Source organism: Malus domestica, chromosome 05 (assembly GCF_042453785.1).
Source record: "Malus domestica chromosome 05, GDT2T_hap1".
Lineage (NCBI taxonomy): Eukaryota > Viridiplantae > Streptophyta > Magnoliopsida > Rosales > Rosaceae > Malus > Malus domestica.
Window position 1 is genome coordinate 8,991,086 of NC_091665.1, and position 21,494 is coordinate 9,012,579.

At 36.7% G+C, this 21,494-nt stretch overlaps 1 protein-coding gene across 1 annotated transcript; it reads left to right on the forward strand.

Moving 5' to 3' along the window:
* The first annotated feature begins 13,456 nt into the window (after positions 1–13,456).
* Positions 13,457–21,358, forward strand: LOC103430976 (fatty acid amide hydrolase). Its single transcript, XM_008369123.4, has 20 exons — positions 13,457–13,758; positions 13,882–13,991; positions 14,123–14,183; positions 14,307–14,497; positions 14,572–14,701; positions 14,806–14,883; positions 14,962–15,109; positions 15,473–15,585; positions 15,677–15,752; positions 16,154–16,225; positions 16,426–16,477; positions 16,886–16,966; positions 17,042–17,125; positions 17,242–17,345; positions 18,059–18,151; positions 19,026–19,094; positions 19,745–19,809; positions 20,111–20,172; positions 20,679–20,774; positions 20,908–21,358. The coding sequence occupies exons 1-20, from the start codon at positions 13,680–13,682 to the stop codon at positions 20,965–20,967; spliced, it is 1,824 nt and encodes a 607-aa protein (XP_008367345.1). The 5' UTR covers positions 13,457–13,679; the 3' UTR covers positions 20,968–21,358.
* The last annotated feature ends 136 nt before the right edge of the window (positions 21,359–21,494 follow it).

The window sequence follows — 21,494 nt, forward strand, 5'->3', positions numbered from 1 at the left end:
CTTTTATTTGTCAAGTGTTGGATAGCGTTTGCAAATATATTGGTAATCAAATACATAACGAATATAAATTGATTGATTTTAAGCCATTTGATTCGGGTCTTTAAATCAAAATAGCAGCACCCACTATTTTTGGCAAATTCCATATCCCTCATAGGAATTCGAGAGTTTTGGATGAAACTCCTAGTAGGTTATGGGAGGCTCACTATTACCAAGCCCACCTCACGATGATACGATGTATGGCTAGCAACAATAATAATGAGAGAGTACGCTTACTCATTTGCAACTAATGCAAGTACCCATCTTATTTGGCCTCTAGAGAATGTCACCTCACAATGATATGATGTTGGCTCCATTTCACTTAGTTAAGTTCTTCCCACCATGCTTAGTGTGTGAAGGGGTTCAAGAATAGCCTCACGATGATACGATGTATAGCTATCCTCGTTGCCTACACTCACCTCATCATATGTATATGGATTCCTCCTGAGTATAAGCATGCACTTTGTACTCCCCCATGATAGGGTGAAGCCGGTGTACAAGTCATAAACGATTGGATCCCACCACGGTGGAAGGCCACGAAGAGATATTCTAAACATCTCTCGCTTATCAACTTAATATTGGTTTGGTTGAGGGTTTTGTGTCTCATCACATATAAACATACATTTTAATCTCTATTAAAACTATTTTGGTCCTATTACAACTATTGGTCCATCCCTTTGTTTTAGTTGTACATAATACTCCCACTATGCTTTTAAAACGATTTTTAAAGCAAGAGTATATGATACTACTAACATAAACTTTGCATTCATTTGATGGACTATATAGTTGCCTTAGGGCCTAAGGATGATTATGAACCTTTGTTTAGATTCAACACGAGCCTTGTGTTGAATCTCGGTCTAGGAATGAAGATTGATTTTAGTTACGCGTTTAATCACATTAAGGCGTGTTGTCTTATGGGCGTTGGACCCAACTACTTCATTTTCATGCATATCGTATAAAGCAAGAAAGAAGTACTTCAAAGTAAAGGTGAGCTTATGCTCATTACAACATTTGCATATAACATATTACTTTAAAGTAAAGAAGAGCTTAAGCCCTTTTACAACATTTGATCAAATCAAATTACAACCAAAATCTAATCTACACATTCCCATGGTTCAAACAAATTTGAAACGCCTTTCACATAGCTCAATTATTTTAGGCTTAGGTTCATAATCACCCTTTAATTAATTAACACTTTAACTAATTAATTGAATGCAACATTTTCATTTGGTTTTTGTATCCATAAGATTGATTTAAATGGAGCTAAACAAAATGAAAATCCAATTCTCATTTAAAGAGACAAAACAATTTTGTTCTCATCCTATTTGGGCCATCATGCAATAACCACAACTTTTTGGGCTTTATTGCAATAACAAAAACTTTTGGGGTCACTTTGTATAATACACAAAAGTCACAACTTCATGTAAATACAACTAGAACCCAAACTTTTAATAATGCAAAAACATCATTAAAGGATCAAAACAATTTGTCCTTTAGCGTTTTTGGACCTAAACGTAAAAACGTAAACTTTTGGACCAAAGTGCAAATACACAAAAGTATCAAAACTTTATGTAATTGCATAAAAGCCCCAAAAGTACTCCCTTTGAGGGAGTGGCTGGTTTTGGGGAGGGATAAGGTTGGTGTGTGTGTTGATTAGTGAGTTTTGTCAAAAACATGCAAGTGTATGTAAGATAAGTTTATGAAATAATTCAATCACAATTATTTCAATCATCATTTATACAAATATCTAACACTTTAAATACATAATAAATCATTTAAAAACATATCACATATACTTTATGAAATAATTCAAAACTTTGAATCAATACACCAAACCTTTTTGTTCTTGGCAAGAACATCAAGAACAATGAAGAACATCCATGAAAAACCCAAATTTTTCCATGAACTTTTTCCACCCAAAAACATTCCAAAACCATTCTTACTTAAGGGAAATAACATCTAACCAAACTAGGGTACTTAGGGGTTCCAAAGAACACATTAAAACACTTTTAACAAGTCAAACAAGAACCCAAAAATCCACCCTTTGATTTTGGCCGAATTTTCCCAAAAGCATGGCACCAAATTTTAGCTCCAATATTCATGCTCATATGAACAACATCTACAACATTTGAGATAGCAAATTTTCCAACAAAATTTACTTTCAAAGAAGCAAGAATAAAGCTTGTAACAATTACAACTTTTAGATCACAAACTTATGAACTACAAAACACAAAAGGATTCACCAACTACTAGACCTAGGCTCTGATACCACTTGAAGGAATTATTTTGTAAAACATGTTCATTTGAGCAACATCATATAGCATGCAATTAACAATTAAAGGCGGAATCATGCTTACATGCACTCAAAAACAAAACATTTACCCATGAAATTCAAAGCCTAGTAGATTGGTGAACCAATAATCAACTCAAAACATAAGTGAGTTGAAATTAATACCTTTGTAGATTCCTCTTTGCATAAGCAAAGGCTAATCACCCAAAGAGATAAGGGCCTTCATTCCTTGCTTCTTAGATCCATGGATTTGGATGGAAGAATAGGTTCTCCAAGTTCCCAAAATTGAGAACCTCTAATTCTCGACACCAAGGTTCGATTGTAGAAGAAATGAGTGACCTTGGAGTAGTAGGATTGCTAGATGTACCCTCCAAGGTGTTGGCCTCTTTAGAGAGAAAATGGAGAGATAATTCTCACCTATTTTTCCCCCAAAATAAACCCATTTTTCACTTAATGAATATTTAGTTATAAAGTCATTTATATAGTCACTTCTTTAAGTGACCTAAATAACCAAACAACCCTAATTCATCTAATATGGCCATTTAGGGGAATTTTGGGCTTTTGGGCTTTAATGAATCTTTATTCATTAAATTGTCATACAACTTAAGTTAATGGGCTTGACGTTCGAAGCCCATTGGGCCTTAAGGTCCAAAACTATCCCGAAGTCTTTAACGAACTTATTCGTTTGATTAATTAACATATTAATTAATCCTTGCCATAAATAAATGATTAAACCATTTAATCATTCTTACTCATTTCCGTTTAATCTCCAATCTCCACCTTTCACGGTGTGCGATCCATTAGGTTCCTTTTAGCGAGGTAGTAGGCGATTAAAACCATTTTACATCGATTGTGAATTGAAACTATTTTCAATTCTCCCTTTAGTGATTATACACGTTTAGGGCTTCCACAAACCATGAGTGACACCTAGCAGCATATCATGGTTACCCAAGCTAATCAGAAGAGGTTAGAGAACCTATTCAGTTCGAGATTACAAATGCAATACGGTCCTTCTCTAATCTAATACTCTTGACCACATTGTTTGGTTTGATAGTTTATTTTCTCATGTCTACTATCCAATGTGTGTCTTGTGCTTATATGATTACCTTGAATGTGATTCGGAACGCATTCCCTAATCTCATTCATACTCTGGCCAGAGATTCAAATCATATCAGAGAGTATTCTCCCTCAAACGGTTTGAAGGTTAGAGATCCCTTGTTGCGCATTCACTTGTCTCCATAGCTAAGCGGCTTGACCCCAACGATGCCGTGGACACCCTCCTGGTGGGATGACTTTGACATAATCAAAGATCAAGGTCTTAACCACAAGACAACTATGATGCCTCAGGTCAAAGGACTACTTTGCATTATCCCAACCATGAGTTCTCATGTGACATGGAATATGAGAACCCTTCGTTGATCGCGTTCAGTGAACTCATTCTCTATTGAGCACCTACCGTACTTGTCTTGATGTCACACACACCAATGAATCGAGACTGTTCACTCTCCCTGAGAGAAGACATAGTACGTACCGATCTTAACGGACTGTCAATGCCCAATTGGCAATCCTATGATCAGGAACATTTAGGATGTGTCTACGAAAGAATGGTCTCATGAATCTAACTTCATTAGATTACATTCTCCCAATCACATATTCCTTGGACTTTATCGTTTAAGCATATAACATTTATATGAGACGGCTCAAACAATAATTTATGCCCTTTATATGTTAAACTGGATTAGTTTAACATGTGAAATGTCCGTAAAGTATCATCACATGATTGGCTTTAGGGCACATTTCCAACAGGGCCCAAGGTCAACAGAGTACCGCACCTAAGGGAAGAAATGTGACCCAGCAACGTCCACCACTTGCCCCTAAGGCCCTAAACTTCAAGAACAAGGGCAAAGCTCCCGTTCAGCTCGCTTCTACTGAACTGGACTTGTGCTATCATTGTGGATTAATGGATCATTGGTCACGCTTATGCCGAGCTCCCCCTGAGGCTATTGCCAAGTATCATTCCCGTCGTGAGTCTAATTTTGCACATGTAAATCATCCGGAAGATGCAACTATATCAATGGAGATATTGGATTTTCAAGATGCATTAGAGTCTATGGATGAATAAATTAGACATGTTTTTGGGTGTTTACCCCTAGTGGCCGAACCCACTAGGAGTGGCCGGCCCGACCCCCTATTTTTTAGGTTTATGGTTTAATTTTGAACAATTTTTTAAGTATTTAGAATAATTTGTTTGGTTTTGATTTGTTTTGAATTATGGATTGTTATTTGAATGGATATTATTTTCTCGAATTGCTTAATTGAATGAATGGACTTATATTTATGCATGTGACCAATTCAATCAATTTATTTCTAGGTATGTTTAGTGGGGAAGTTAGTTCTCTGGCAGATAGTGCAACCACGCACACCATCTTGCTTGAACGACACTATTTTACTAACTTCATACCCAAGAAAGCTCATTTGACAACTCTTTCAGGCTCATCCAACCTGATTAAAGGATATGGAAATGCACGAATCATGTTGTCTAATGGTACAATTTTGACCATTAAGGAGGTATTCTATTCTCCACGTTTCGGAAGAACATTGCTGAGTTTTAAAGATATTTGAGATAATCAATATCATCTTGAAACCATTGAAGATAATGGTTCTGAATTTCTTTGTATCACTTCATACGAATATAGCCAGAAGTATATTCATGAGAAGTTGGAACGTCTGCTAAGTGGGTTGTACATCACAACCATTCGCGGCATAGAAGCCCACAGTGTGGCCGGCCCTATGCCTGAGTTCCAGGACATTTTGTTGCTTTGGCATGACCGTTTGGGACATCCTGGACGTGACATGATGCGTCGTATCCTCAAATCTTCACACGGGCATAAGTTACATCCTTATGTTGGACTCCCACCATGCAAAACGTGTTCTTTAGGGAAGTTGAATACTCAACCTTCCCATACAAAGATTATTCATGACCCCTCTAAATTTCTTCAGAGGATTCAAGGGGACATTTGTGAACCTATCCAACCAACCTACGGACCATTTAGATACCATAAATTCGACTGGGTAAAGCTGGAGAGTTTACGTCACAGACTTTTCACGATTATTGCATGTCAGTAAGGATTGATGTGGAACATCCTATACCCCATGTTCACACTCAAAATGGCTTAGCAGAAGCTTTCATAAAGCGCATTCAATTGATCGCTCGGACTTTGGTTATAAGAACCAAATTACTGGCATCTTCCTGGGGCTATGCAATATTGCACGCAGCTATGTTGGTCTGCCTGAGGCCCACTGCTACTCAACCACATTCACCATTATAGTTGGTCACTGGATATGAGCCTGACTTCTCGCATTTACGGGTGTTTGGGTGCGCCATTTATGTGCCAATAACGCCACCGCTACGTACTAAAATGGGTCCTCATAGAAAAATGGGAATCTGTGTCGGTTATGATTCGCCATCAATTGTTCGCTACTTAGAATCCTTGACAGGAGATCTCCTCATGTTTTGCGGACTGTCACTTTGATGAGACATTCTTCCCATCGTTATGGGGAGATTAGCATGCTAACATTCCTGTAGAACGCCGCGAATTGTCATGGTATGCTCCCATTATGTCTTATTTAGATCCCTGCACTGCCCAGTCTGAAATTGGTACGTCAAATTATAGATCTTCAGAGCATTGTTCAAAGCATGTTGGATGCTTTTAATGATCGAGCAAAGGTGGCAAGATCACATATACTCACTGCAAACACACCTGAAAGGATATATGTACCCCGCGTACGTCAAAAACCATATTGGGAAGGCTGGACCACCCCCGAAGATGGGGAGGCCGCACCCTCCATATGGCAAGCATCTGTTATGACCCCTAAGCATGGCAAACCCCTTGGTTCAAAGGATTCACAACCCCAGAAGAGGAAAATTGCACCAACTAGTGACTCTAGTTTGAATCCGACCATCGCTCATTCATATATTCCAACGCATGAGGTTATTCTAGATTACGGTGATGCTTCAGATGAAACATGCCGACATCCCGAGAATCGCAAGATTTCGATCCACTATGGAGTATTGGATGAAGTTTGGAATATGAATGAGATGATCGTCGACGATGCATTCGAGCACTCAGTAGCTACTGACAACATGTTTAAGGATGACATTGAACCACGTTCCGTCGATGAATGCTGATGTAGAACCAAATGGTCAAACTAGAAACAAGAAATCCAGGTTGAACTCGATTCGCTCGCAAAACTTAAAGTGTTTGGACCTATTGTTCCTACACCACCACGCTTGAAGTTTGTTGGCTACAAGTGGGTTTTCTTGAAGAAGCGTAATAAGAAGAATGAAATAGTGCGATACAAAGCACGCCTCGTAGCACAAGGCTTCTCTCAGCGCCCTATGATTAATTATGAGGAGACGTATTCCCCCATAATGGACGTTATAATGTTCTGCTACCTAATCAATTTGGTAGTTTCCGAAAAACTAAATATGCAGCTTATGGATGTGGTAACTGCGTATTTCTATGACTGGTTCAAATAGTTCTAGACCACGGAACACTCTCTCAATTAGGTTAAGGAAGTCACTTTACGGATTCAAACAATCCGGGCGGATGTGGGTGGTATAACCGTCTGAGTGAATATTTGACAAGTCAAGGTTATATGAACAACGAATTACCCCCATGCGTGTTCATAAAGAAGTCACATTCTGGATTTGCAATCGTTGCAGTTTATGTCAATGACATAAACCTCATTGGGACTCCTGCAAAGCTTGAGGAAATTGCTGCACACTTGAAATTGGAATTTGAAATGAAGGATCTTAGGAAAACTCGATACTGTATTAGCCTGGAAATCGAGCATTGTTGGGTTGAAATCCTAGTACATCAATCAAACTACACCCAAAATGTGTTGCGTTGTTTTAATGAGGATAAAGCGAAACTTTCGAGTACACCCATGGTCATTCGGACTCTAGATGCTAAACGAGATCCCTTCCATCCAAAAGAGGATAAGGAAGAGATTTTGGAACCCGAAGTTCCTTACCTTAGTGTAATTGGGGCTTTATTTTACTTGGCTCAGTGCATTAGACCCGACATCTCCTTCACTGTGAATCTTTTGGCAAGATACAGCAATGCGCCCACACGCAGGCACTGGAATGGTGTTAAAGACATTTTCCACTACCTCAAGGGTACTATGGATTTGGGCTTGTTCTATACCCACAAATCTCCGAGTGTTGCCGCCCTCTATGGTCTTCAGATTTATTCTCGCCTTGTTAGTTACGCAGATGCTAGATATCTGTCTGACCCACATAGAGCACGTTTTTAAACAGGTTATGTCTTTACTGTTAGAGACACCGTTATATCTTGGAGGTCTACCAAGCAAACGCTAGTTGCGACTTCGTCTAACCATGCTAAGATTCCCGCTCTGCATGAAGCATCGCGTGAATGCTTCTGGTTGAGAGAAGTTATGGGACATATTCGAAGCACTAGTGGTCTTACATCAGTTGTTGGCCTTCCTATGATGATCTTTGAAGACAATGCGGCATGTATCAAGCAGTCGAAGAATGGATACATTAAGGGAGACAACACCAAGCACATAGCGTCAAAGTTCTTTTACTCACACCAGAAGTAGCATCAGAACATTAAAGTCAAGCAAATCCATTCATAGGACAACCTAGCCAATCTCTTCACCAAGTCATTGCCCAAGTCTACATTTCAAAAGCTCGTCCAAGGAATCGGTATGCGTAAATTATCTAAGTTGAATCGCTTGTAGTTCTCTTATTTAAAAGTTATGTCTAACTCAGGGGGTGTATCTAAAAGCATACTCACATGATCTTAATGTATTCTTTTTCCTACGATTAGAAGCATTTTTCCCATTGGGTTTTTGCTACCTAACAAGGTTTTAATGAGGCACTCATCCTGGGTTAATCATACTTCTTTAAGTTCACTACTTTCGTCCTGTTTGACGTTTGTTTTAGACATTATGCATACTTCTCACTTTTCTCCTTAGTCTATGGGGTTTTCCCCATGCCTTGGGTTTTACCATAGCGAGGTTTTTGTGAGTTTTACTACAAATGCATACTTCACTTAAATTTGAGACTTGCGATCACCCGTTGTGCCGATGACTTCATCAACTATTCTATATTATCTGCTGAAGATTTGATGCGATGGTTTGTTGAGTATTTACACACTCAAGGGGGAGTGTTGCAGTCATATTTAGAATAGGAATGTGATTGTGTAAATCCTAGGAAATCTGGGAATGTATCTTATATTCCTATTAGGAGTAGATTACCTATTAAATGTTGTAATCCTAAAGGGAAAGGTTTTTACCTCTCCTACTACTATAAATAAAGGTACAATGGGGTGAATCAAACACCCCTCACAATTAAATCAATCTCTCTTCTCTCTAAGTGTAGCCGCCCCCCTCTCTCTCTAAACCCTAGATCGTTTAATTAAATAGGCCTACAACTGTCTGATAACTATTTTTAGTTTTTAGAAGAAAAAAGAAACTAGAAACTAAAAACAAAAAGTTAAATTTTGAAAACTCAAGAAAGATAAATTAAAAGTTAATAAACTTTTAATTTAGGGATTGTAATAGATTGTACCATTGAGTTTGGGAAGTTAAACTAACTCAAACTTAAGTAAATTGAACTACAACATGACACTTGCATGAAAGTTGTTACGTGTGTTCAAAGTACAATAGAGCAACACGAATCACTTTGAAACGATTTAGACTTTGGGTCAAAATTACAATAAAAGGACCATAAAACATACAATAAAAGGACCTACGTATATGTATATATGTGTGTTTTTTTTGGTCAAAATTTTTCTGAATGTTAGGTATTTAGCCTCAAAAGTCTCCAGTCAGTAAGTAGAAAAACTAGGAAAGTTTTGAGAGAAGTACCAAATCTTCTTTCATTTGAAATTTTCTCTCTTTCACACACGCACACAATACGAGCGCATCTAGTCCTATCAAGAAACATACTATTGTAAATCATAACAAGTGGTCTAGTGATAAGGGTACAGACCGCGACTCTCCAATAAACAAAAAAATACGAGAGGTCCCGGGTTCGATGCTTCGAGTTGGTGAGTCTGCTTGACTCTAGTCATGAGCAGGGTGAAATTCCCTATAGTCTCTCCGGACCCAAAAAAGGTGAATAATCGTAACTTACCATCAGTTATTCACCTTTTTTGAAAGAAAAAAAAATACTATCGTACACCTTCAGTCATATGAGAAAAGAGATAGAAATTAGAAGTGCACGTTTACTATATGTATGTTTTAGTAAGTCCTAATATATGTCTAAATTTAATGCGCTAGGTCAACCCCACATTTATGGTCAAGTCCATTCAAGAAGAAAAAGGCCGACCAATTCTTATCTTAGTTTGCCAAGATTTCAAAGTGGGACAAGTGGAAGGAAATTTCTTTCAAACACCTTTTTTTTTTTAAATAGAAAAAGACTTCATTAAATAGAAAAGCTCATAGGGCAACCAATTTGGGTGCAATCAAACATGAAGGTCTAATGGGCTTCCAAAGGAAGAGTTCCATCTCAAACATGAAAATCAGTAACAGAATAACCCAGACTAGTTATAACATCTGCCAGAAAATTGGCTTCCCTAAAAACATGCTTCTAACAAATATCCTCAAAAGACCCAGCAAGCCAGTGAATATCCTCCAGGATGGACTTCAATCTCCAAAGGGGGTTATAGGCTCCACTAATAGACTCAATCACCAGCTTTGAATTAGCCTTCACCACAATGCGAGCCAAGCCTTTGGCCTTAGCCATCCACAAGCCATCCCACAACGCCAGACATTCTGCAATCGAAATAGTATTTTGACCAATAAATCTAGCCCCTACAACAATAGGTTATCTTTTCTCATTTCTAATCACAAACCCAGCAGCAGCACCTTGATTCACCACCGAGTCATCGAAATTAAGTTTAACAAAACCAGCATTCAGAATGGACCACTGGATAAAAGATGGCGGGGAAGACCTACTACCATCGTAAACCACATGAATTATACCATTGGCATCTATGAACTCCTTTCCGAGATTGAGGCAGACTTAACGATCCATGTAGGTTTTGGAACTTTATTTTGGAATACCACCAGATTCCTCACCTTCCAAATTTGCCAGCAAACTAGTAAAACTTTACTAAGATCACATAAACCTGCATCATTCTTAACAGTTAATTCATTGAGCCAATCATTAAAAGGGAGAGATTGATTTAATCTTATGTTGTTAGAGATATTTTGACAATTCCAAACTAGCCTCACAAAATTACAATTTATAAATAAGTGAGATATGTTCTCATCCTCTAAATTACACATAGGGCAGGTGGACGAGATATTATTGACATATCTTGATAATCTGTCTCTTGTATGAAGCCTTCCAATTATGAGAAGCCAACTAAAATTTTTAACTTTATTGGGGAGTTTAAGCTTTCACATTTTCTTAAGAAGCTCTCTTAATTCTCATTGTTATTATCAGTATTTTGTATCCATGTTGCCGACTTAACTGAGAACTTACCATTAGCATTAGGCCCCCAACAACACATATCGCATTGGGGGTTAAGGGGAGGGGAATACTACAAATTTTATTCACAGTGTCCTCATCAACTAGCGATCGAAGATGATCTCTTTCACATTGTCCATTAATAATGAATTGACTCACTTTTACGTTTAGATCGATATCATTAAGATTGGGAGAAATAAAGTTGGATTGTGGGAAAGGAAAAACCTAGTTATGGGTCCAAAAAAGGATACTCTCTCCATTTTCCACAACCCACCTCAACCCCATTCTAATAATATCTCTAGCCTTAAGGATACCTTTCTAGGCACATGAGTGGTTCTGTCTGACTTTAGTGTTAAGGAAATCCTCTCTCTTCAAGTATTTATTCTTAACAATTTGTACCCACCAATTTTGGTTATCCGTTAGGACTTTCCAGCCAAGTTTTGCTAAACAAGAATTATTAAAGTAATCACTTTTCCTGATACTCAATCCCCCATTTTCCTTAGAGCTGTAAACTCTATCTCAAGCCACTAAAGACAAGTTTGCAATCTTTTCCCCAAATTTTTTTCCTACTTTCTCTATCTATAGCCTTTGTGATTTTCTTAGGACACTTAAAAAAAGACATAGTATGATTGGGGACACCTAAGAGGTCAGCCCTAATGAGAGTTAGTCTTCCAGCTTTAGAAACAGAATTTGCCTTCCAACTAGCTAGTTTATTTTTTATCTTGATAATTAGTTCCTTTGCATTAGTTTGATCCCTCTAGAAAATAATATTGTGTATGCCTAGATACCTACCTATGGTGGTTTTATGTTGGATAGCAAGAATATTAAGAATATCAATTCTGGTATGGTTAGGAGTGTTTTACTTCCAAATACTTTGTGTGCAACTATAAGGCTATCACCAATGGAGGATGGGTAACAAAAAAAATCTTAAAATTTGGGCCCAAAACCTCTTTGAGAGGTGTATTTTAAGGTGGAAATTTGGGATTTTGGGTTTAAGGGTGGAAATTTGGGATTGCTTCCCACTCCAAATGGGTAAGATTGCAAGTGTGCTGGGGGGCCCACGTGAGACCATTAGCAGCAGGCTAGCCCACGCGGGCCCGCGCAAGTTAGCTGGCTGGAAGATAACGATCGATTGGGGGCAACTGCACCAGTAACATGGTTTCTACGGTGCAGATTGGCGTGCCATTGCCATCCAATGGTTGTCGCGTCTCCTGGGTTTTGATTCAGTATGGCGCTCCCAGTTACATCATTTTAAATCCAACGACTCAAATTCCATTTATTCAATTTTAACAGTAATAAAAAAAAAATCCAAAGGCTCAAATTTAAATCCAACTATCAAAATAATATTATTAATTAATCCAAATTAGATATGATACCAAACTCTATAAATACACATCCATTTGTTCACTAATCCATACAAAAATTCAATTTTCTCATAAATTTTTTTTGTTCAGAATTTGAATTTTTATTTACATAAAAATGTTCACAAAAATAAGGCAAGATAGATTATACAAAAACTAATTCCAAAATTATTAGGAAAAAAAAATCAACGAAATACAAAAGTTTAACAAAATAATAAAGTTGGTTGGGAATTCTAGGTCCCTTACCATTGGAGGAAAAAGCTGCCTAACCTCATACGTATAGATAAATAGTGGAAAATACAGGACTAAATATTGAAATTTTAGCCCTTTAAGTTAGAAATAGCCTAATTAAAAGGGATAAGTTGGAATTAATAAGAATAAAGTGGTACAAAAGAGTACGATTACGTACAATGTTACCTAAAGTAATAATTCAACTAATTCAAATGGTTTAAACAAACTTAAGAAATTTTAAAATAGAATTAGGATCTAAGTTCAGTAGATCTACTTAGAACCTCGATGGTGTTGAATACAAACAAACATTTTGATGATTTCTACAAAATATCATGGTACAAGGTGCATCACACAAACAAAATTTAATAAAGTAAATTTATGGGCTATATGATAACTATTTTTTAATTATTAATTATTAATTTTTATTTTATTGAAAGTATAAAACTTGTCTGATAACTATTTTTAGTTTTTAGAAAGAAAAAAAAGAAACTAAAAACTAAAAACTAAAAGTTAAATTTCGAAAACTCAAGAAAGCTAAACTTTTAATTTAGGGATTGTGCTATATGTGAGTAATAGATTGTACCATTGAGTTTGGGAAGTTAAACTAACTCAAACTTAAGTAAATTGAACTACAACATGACACTTGCATGAAAATTGTTACGTGTATTCAAAGTACAACAGAGCAACACGAATCACTTAGAAACGATTTAGACTTTGAAAGTATCACGCTCAAGGTTTAGAAACGAGCTTTTCAAATTGAAACTTGGTAATTGACTTTGAAGAGAAAGAATTTGGTTTGGATATTACGTCAACTGGCAATCATGCTATAGAATTGTAGAACAATGAAAATTCAATTTGAATGTCTTGAAAAATGCTTCAACACATTGTTAAGTTTGGTCCATACCATATTATTTCTTGAGTTGGACTGTTTTTTGATTGAATGAGACTTCAAAATCCAAAGTTGAACAATTTCAAACAATATTCTAAAATATTACTTTTTCTTGTTGGAATTTGTTTCTCAGAATTTTAAATATATTTACTGGTTTTTGCGGATAATTCAATGCAGCAAGAGAAAAAAGGGCTGACCGAGTCATGCATTACCTCATGACAATATCAGGGACGGCAGCATATATGCAAAATCTAAAAAGTACCCCGCTCTCTCTGTCTCTCAACCACCTTCACCGTCTCTTTCTCTACCACTGCTCAGACTACAAATTTGTTTGACTTTCTGCCGAATTTGTTGCTGCCGGTAAAAATGGGGAAGAAGCGGGTGATGGTGGCCGCCGAGGATGTGGACTTGTCCGCCGTCAAATACGAGCAAGAAGAAATCAAGGGTCAGTCAGCCAAAAGCAATACACGCGCTCATATGATCATATCAAATTATGAATTTATAGATGAATTCATCGATTGTTGTTGAGTTTGATGATTTGGATTTTGTTGGGTTTTTGGATTGGCAGCTCCACATTTGACTGGCTTGATTTTCAAGCTGTTTGTGAGGATTGTTGAGGCCCCCATCGTAGGTTCTTTCATACTCTCAGCTATGAAGAAGCAGAACAAGATGACTCAGGTCTTTCAAAATTCTGTGTTGCTTTCTTTTTCAGTAATTCAATTACTTGTTGAAATGTTCTACTGTGTTCGAGATTTTCGATTCGAATTAGAAGAGACTGAAAGTAAATTATCTGTTATTGCAATCCACAGTTGTTGAGGAATACTCTGATACCAGAGGGACCCATGTTCAAACCTGAATTTCCCCCTCAAGGTTTTTTGGTTTTGATTTTTATTAATTTGGGTCTCAAAAGGTTTTATCTTTTGTTGTACTCCATTGTTTTAATGGAATTGGATGTAAGGATCACTGACCTGGTGAATGTGATGTGAAAATTAGAACTAGAAGCCGGGGTGGTTGTTCTTGATGAAGATGGAAAACCAGAAGACAGAGTTGAAGTGGCTTTGAAATGCCTTCCACAGTATGATCCTGCTAGCTGCTGGAGTGGGAATTCAATTCAATCTTTTCGGTACTGGAGGATACGTGATTATGCTTATGCTTATCGTTCCAAGCTTGCAACCCCGTCACTGGTAAGTTGATACTATCTTATGACTCGGTTCGCCTTAAATTGATTTTTTTTATGAGTTTATTTTCTTATTCACAGGTCGCGGAGCATGTAATTTCAGTTATAGATGAATTCAGTAATAAGAAACCACCACAACCTCTGTTGATTACTTTCAACCCTGAAGAAGTCAGGAGCCAAGCTGCAGCTTCGACAAAGAGGTTTGAGGAAGGTATTAATAGAAGGATAATTGGCTGTAATGATTGTCTTGGCTATTAACCTATGGTAGAGTGTCCCAGTAGTAAGCTTTGATGCCCATTTGTTTTGGTTGTGTAGGGAATCCCTTATCCATCTTAGACGGGATTTTTGTGGCAATCAAGGATGATATAGACTGCTTTCCCCATCCATCTAAGGGTAAATAATCTTCACCTTTGTGTTTAGAATATATGTTAAACATTTGACCCTACTTAACTAATCACTCTATGGTAACAGGTGGAACAACATGGATGCATGAGGTTCGCACTGTCAAGAAGGATGCAGTTTGTGTTTCGAGATTACGTAGTTGCGGCGTGATTTTCATTGGGAAGGCAAATATGCATGAGTTGGGCATGGGTACAACCGGAAATAATTCGAACTATGGGTAAACAATTCTTTCTCAGCAACCATGTGATGGATTTTGTATGTGCAGTGTTTTTCATAGACACAATGTGTCTAACATGTCAAAGTCATAGTTATACAATTTGATCCTTTGATTTAAATACAGTTCATTTTTCCTGTGTGCTTATGTTTAAACTGTAAACTTGATAATCTCAAACGCTTAAGTTGTTAGGATATAGGCGAACTACCACTCTTATACTGTGACAAAACTTTATGCAGTATTTTTTTCCTGTGTGAGAGATAAATACAAGTAGCGTTATTTTCTTTTGTTTCACAATTAGCATGGTTTTCTCGCTTGAGTCTTATATTACTGATTTTTTTTTCTTTCCCAATTTTGTTTCATTAGAACAACAAGAAATCCCCATGCACCAGAAAGGTATACAGGTGGATCTTCATCGGGCCCTGCGGCACTTGTAGCTTCTGGACTGTGTTCTGCAGCGCTTGGAACTGATGGTGGAGGTTGTGCAAAAAATAGTTATGAAAGGGTTAATATTGTTTCTTACTTTCCTTTATACTAATTTGGGATGCTTAAATCAATGTAAAAAGGCAGGTTCAGTCCGTATTCCTTCTTCTCTGTGTGGTGTAGTGGGCTTGAAGACAACATATGGACGGACAGATATTGGAGGGTGAGTTGGTACTTTGAAAAGGGGATCCTTTTCTTTCTAGGACCTACCACATTACTCTCAATTGTTAAGAGAACTATATTAGAAGCATATAAATCGTCTAAATAGGAAAAACAGCTTTGACTGTAGATTTTTCTCATGTAACACAAAATTTATTAATGGACAAGTTTGTTTCATGTTTTAGTTTTAATATATGCTTACTCTCTCTCTCTCTCTCTCTCTCTCTCTCTAACTTTTATAGTATGGCTTATACGTTTAACCCTATCGAAGTAGTATGATAATTGATAACTCATAAAATTTTGACATATGCAATCATGTAGACAAGCAACAAGCATCAGACTGGGATGTTGTGATATGTGCTTCATGCCAAATTGATATACTTTTTGTGCACTTTTACATCACAGATCATTATGTGAGGATGGGACTGTGGAAATTATTGGACCAATTGCATCTACAGTGGAGGATGTCATGTTAGTGTAAGTAACTCATACTTGTGAACATGTACTCCATTACTCTTGCTGGTGTTTGCTTCCATCCTTCTCAGGATGTGTCATGTGACTCATGTGTAATAAACTTTTCTTACTTAAACCTAATTATTTTCAGTTTTATGTTTGGTGCATTGGCCAAAGACCTTCAGTATTACTAATGTGTTCTGACCAAAATAATAATTTATCAGGTACTCGGCAATTTTGGGCACCTCTCTTGCAGATAGACTTAGTTTGAAACCGGTAAGTGTAATTAGTTATTACCGGCTTAAACGGTACACCAAAATAGATTCATAATTCCCCTTTACTCTTATTCTACTTTCCTTCTTAACTCATTTGAAATGAGACCTCGTTCTTGACCGGCAAAGGGAAGTCTATTTCCTGGAAGAAAGAAACCTAGTGCATGTAATATAATAAGATTGTTTTTTGATAGTGGATTAAAAAATGTACTATCTTCTTTGTAGTTTAATTTTAAATGTAGTTATAAATGAATTTATTGCTGAGATGGTTTGTTCAGTGTGTGAAGTGTGTGAAATGGTAAGACAGGTGTTTGTTTCATTCAATTTTACAAGCAGTTTTACATATATAAGGTGTGAATCCTCTTAATTTCTTCCATATCTGACACCAGTTTCTGTTCACTATTTTTTGTAGTCCCCACCTTCTGTGCCAAATTTGTCATTGTATGACAGTTTGAATACTCTGGGATCCTTGCGACTGGGGAAGTATACAGCGGTAATTACCCTTTCTATGGTCATTTCGATTAGATGTTACATGACATCTTATGAATATACAAACGTTCTCCTGCAGTGGTTTAATGACGTACATTCGACTGATATCTCTGATACGTGTGAGGATGTTCTTAGTCTTCTATTGAAAACCCATGGTTGTGAAGTAAGTCATCATCATTGTCATGTACTTTGTATCTTTTTGAAACTCATTCTTGTTTCTTAAGTTGAGGAATAACTTCTTGGATGTTAGCTGAGACTCTGCATGTCCATTTATCATAGATGGTGGAGATTGTTGTACCTGAGCTCCATGAAATGCGTACTGCTCATCTCATTTCAATTGGATCTGAGTTTCTCAATGCACTGAATCCATATTGTGAGGAAGGGTATGTTTCTTTTGGGTTATCTATACTGGCAGGGGGAGGAATATACTTTTAAGTGGGGGGGTTTCGGCAAACTTATATAACATAAAAGTGAAAGTAAACGTAGACATAATATACACAAAAACTTCAATATCTTGAGAATATTTTCTATATTATGTGTATAATTGTCTGTTGTTTCAAACTTTTGAAGTGTCCCAGAATAACTTGAATACTTTAATCTTTAAATGTCTTCAATTTCCTTCAGTATTAAAAAGCCGCTACCAAGCACGTATAAAGGACTATAATTTTTGAATTGATCGGGTATCTACATCGGAAGTTTCTTTTTGAATGAACTTGAGTAACGTGAATAAATTATGTTTTTTTTTTAAAGCATGCAGAGTACGAGATCACTTGAAAAGTTAGATCTATTACAAAAGAAGCAACTCAAGTGTAATTCAAAAAATAATTATTTAGCATTTGAAGTTAATAGAAAAAGATTATGTAAAATGGGAAAATGTATAGACATACACTTAAATAAAGGGGCAAAAGACATGCGTGATAAAGTTCAGAAAAAAAAAAACAATTTTATTATTGAAAAAACAAAACCAGAGACTTTATTTATAGAAAAGTCAAGAATTGGTGGGAGGTTAACATATGAAAGAATGATCCTATTTCTTTCGGTTTTTATTTATATCTGATGTTATTTTATTGATTTTTTCTTACTCTTATGTCTGTAGATATGGTGCAAAATTGTCATATGACTCACGCACTAATGTGGCTCTTTTCCGATCATTTTCTGCGTCAGATTATATTGCTGCCCAATGTCTTAGGTGAGGCAAAATAATTACCAGAAAACAATTATATGGCTGAAATCTTTAATACCTTTTGGGATGTTTGGTAATATCATACATTTATTTAAGTTCATTGTTGTAGTGCAAGCTTCTAGGAACCATACAAGCATCCTATATCAATTGAAAACTGACTAAAGCGACTAAACATTTTTATGATATTTCGTTAGGATTCTTTTTATTCCTGAGGAATTGGAATCGTTTTTTCTTTATAGGGACATTTTAGGTTCTGAAGCTTGTCAATATTAGTTTCTGTCATGCTCCAAATCCCAATTTCAAGTTTTACAGTAATATTTATTTGGAGGATTCTCAAAACAATGTTCCAGTGCCTATTAAACTGTCGTTAGTTTCCAATTCTTTGTAACCTGAAATTTGGCACATAGATTGTGATCATTGTTAAAAGAAGTGATTCATGGATCATTACTTTCAAATTTGTCTCTGATCATTTAACCAGGCATCTGTAGAAGCTCAAAAATAACTTTTTTCTCATATTGAAGTTGAATTTGTATCACCTATCCATAGTGGGACCCAGTTGTTTCATCTGACTCTGCTGATTGGTCTTCTTTCCCACTTCTTTCGGTAAGGTTTTTTGCGACATAAATGGACTTGAGGTGGCCAACTTCCAGGCTTCCAGTAACACCTGCTCTTTAGCTTGTAAATCCCCACTTGGCTATAACATGCCTCTAAATGTGAATTCTGTTACATTTTAATGTTCTTTCCATAGTGAATTGCATTGCATTTAGAAATACTTGGTTTATCTCATTTGGAATGGCATGGTATGCAAATGTTTCAAAGATCTCTGAAAATATACAGTAACTTCTTATGGGTTATGACAGGGTCACCTAATTTGTTTCAGGAGAAGGATTATGTACCATCATATGGAGATCTTCAAGAAGGTTGATGTCATAGTGACCCCCACAACAGGGTATGTAAAGCCTAACTGATTACTGAAGTAATGGGTGTGCACCTGTCCGCTCCTTATTCGTATTCTTATAATTATATATAAAGCTAAACTAGATGGTGTTACATTCCAAGTTCCGAAAATGTTTCTCTTGTTTATTTATAGGAACATTGATGAGCAAGACCTTTTATTTATGTATTATATGTACTGCGAATTTTTCTTGTTGTTGAATACAGTCATCGTGACATGTTATTTCCATTTCCTGGGCCTCTTTCGTTTACTTTTTTTAGATGTACGTTTTCAGAGTTATTGAAACAGATAAAGTTAAAAAAAAAACACGAAATACCAAACAAGTTTATAAAATTCTCTGGGAAAATTTTACAATGCCACTTTCAATTTGGGAAACATCTTCTGTTGAACACTCTGCAAAACAGGTCTTAGTTATATTTTTGTGTGTTTGAAGATAGATGTCATCACTAGTCAGTGGTCTTATACTCATTTTCCACCTCTATAAGTAGCGCTGTTTTTTTTAATTTTCTTTCTTTTTTTCAAGTGTGGGTACCTTTGTCATGAATGACCACAATTTAAATCATGCATTTTTTTCTTTGGTAGAAACTCAGAATTTAACTGATATGCACACTTTTTCCTTTCTCTAATTATTTTGTGCAAAACAGCATGACAGCACCTATAATTCCACCAGCTGCTCTTAAAGATGGGGAGACAGACATGCGGGTCACAGGTCAGCTGTTCTACAATCTGAATTGAAGCTTGAGAAGATAATTATTTTTGTTTTTTAATTTCTCTCTCTGGAAAATTTTATAGCAATCTCCTGATGCATGTCAAAATCATTGAATTTAAAGTGGTTGGTAGCCACACTGATAAGTTAGTATTACTTCATTGTCGTTGGAAGAATTTGAAATGTGGTATTCTTGAAGTTTTTATCTCACACTCAAAAGTCACTAGTGAACGAGAAAAAAAAATGTAATTCACTTTTTGCAATCTTTCAAACTTGCATTGATGCATGGCTTCCTTGGTTTCAGGTGATCTCATGCGGTTTGTCATTGCGGGAAATCTTCTTGGACTTCCTGCTATTTCTGTACCAGTGAGTAACTTTCTTTTTTCTTGGATTCATAATTTGGTTATGGTTACTCTGGTAGAACAATTGTGCACTATATCCTGTTGTGCTTTTTTTCGACAAGTTATTCAAAGTACTCTAATGCTTGCATCAGAGACAATACTTCTTAAAACCTCCAGTTTTGAGGCCATCTAATACTAACTTCATGGAATGGAAGCCATACTTTTGCAAGTAATTATACATTTGAAGTATTAATTTGAATTATCGAAGATTTTACCAACAACAACCACAAGGGCAGATTTCTTTTAGCTGTAACTCAAGGGACCTTTTTGTTTTTGAGTTTTTTTCGGCGACGTTCTACTCTTCTGTACTTGATTCTGTCATGTTGTTATTCTCAAGCCTTCACCTATATAGGTCAAAGGCGAAGCAAGATATTTCAAATGTTATTACGACCTTCCTCATGTCAACTGTTTTTTTTTTTCCTCTCTTTTTGGCTGACTTTCTACTTTTCTGTACTTGTTTACCATGTGCAGGTTGGCTACGACAAGCAAGGGCTTCCAATCGGTTTGCAACTGGTTGGCCGCCCATGGGGTGAATCTTCAATTTTGCGTTTGGCTTCTGCAATAGAGGTATCAACTTTTCAACTTTCAGTGAATGAAGAACAATTATACGATAGAGGTTCAAGTGTTTGGGCACTCCGCAAACCCGATGGTAGAAGTAAACAACAGTTTGAAACTAAAGCATTCTTGTGATGTTTTTCAGGAACTCTGTGCCAAGTCTAAGAAGAGGCCTGTACAATATTTTGATGTTCTAAAGTCTTAACTGAACAGCTGCTCGTGCTGGCTGGATTCGCGTTTGGAAGACTATAAATTTATCGATATCCTATAATAATCGCTCCACAGCATTTTCGTTCAACATGATCCATTGCCAAACGTTATTTTAGTTTTAGTTTCTGTTGGTCCGCCGTTGCAGTGTGCAATAACGCCGCCAGCGCCTTCATCGGCCGCATCATTGAGCACTACAATCTCTCACTCAAATTGTCTTATCAAATGCCTCAACTCTTTTGTATGCCATTTGTCATGACCTATGAGCATGCTTGTAAGTTTTATCACTGAGGATGGAGAATTGCAAGCTGATTGGTGGATGATTGGGGTTTAAACAAAATTGATCCTGTATTTCCTTGAACCTACATAATTAACGACATTGGTTTTCAGCCTTTGCTCTTATTGCTCGAAAGTCGAAAATCAAACCTAGAATCTAACCTCCGTACTATCTAATTCTCTGTCGATTCGCCAAGCTCCCGACTACAAACTACTAACAGTTTCAGCTGTTTGTTTGCTGGACACCCA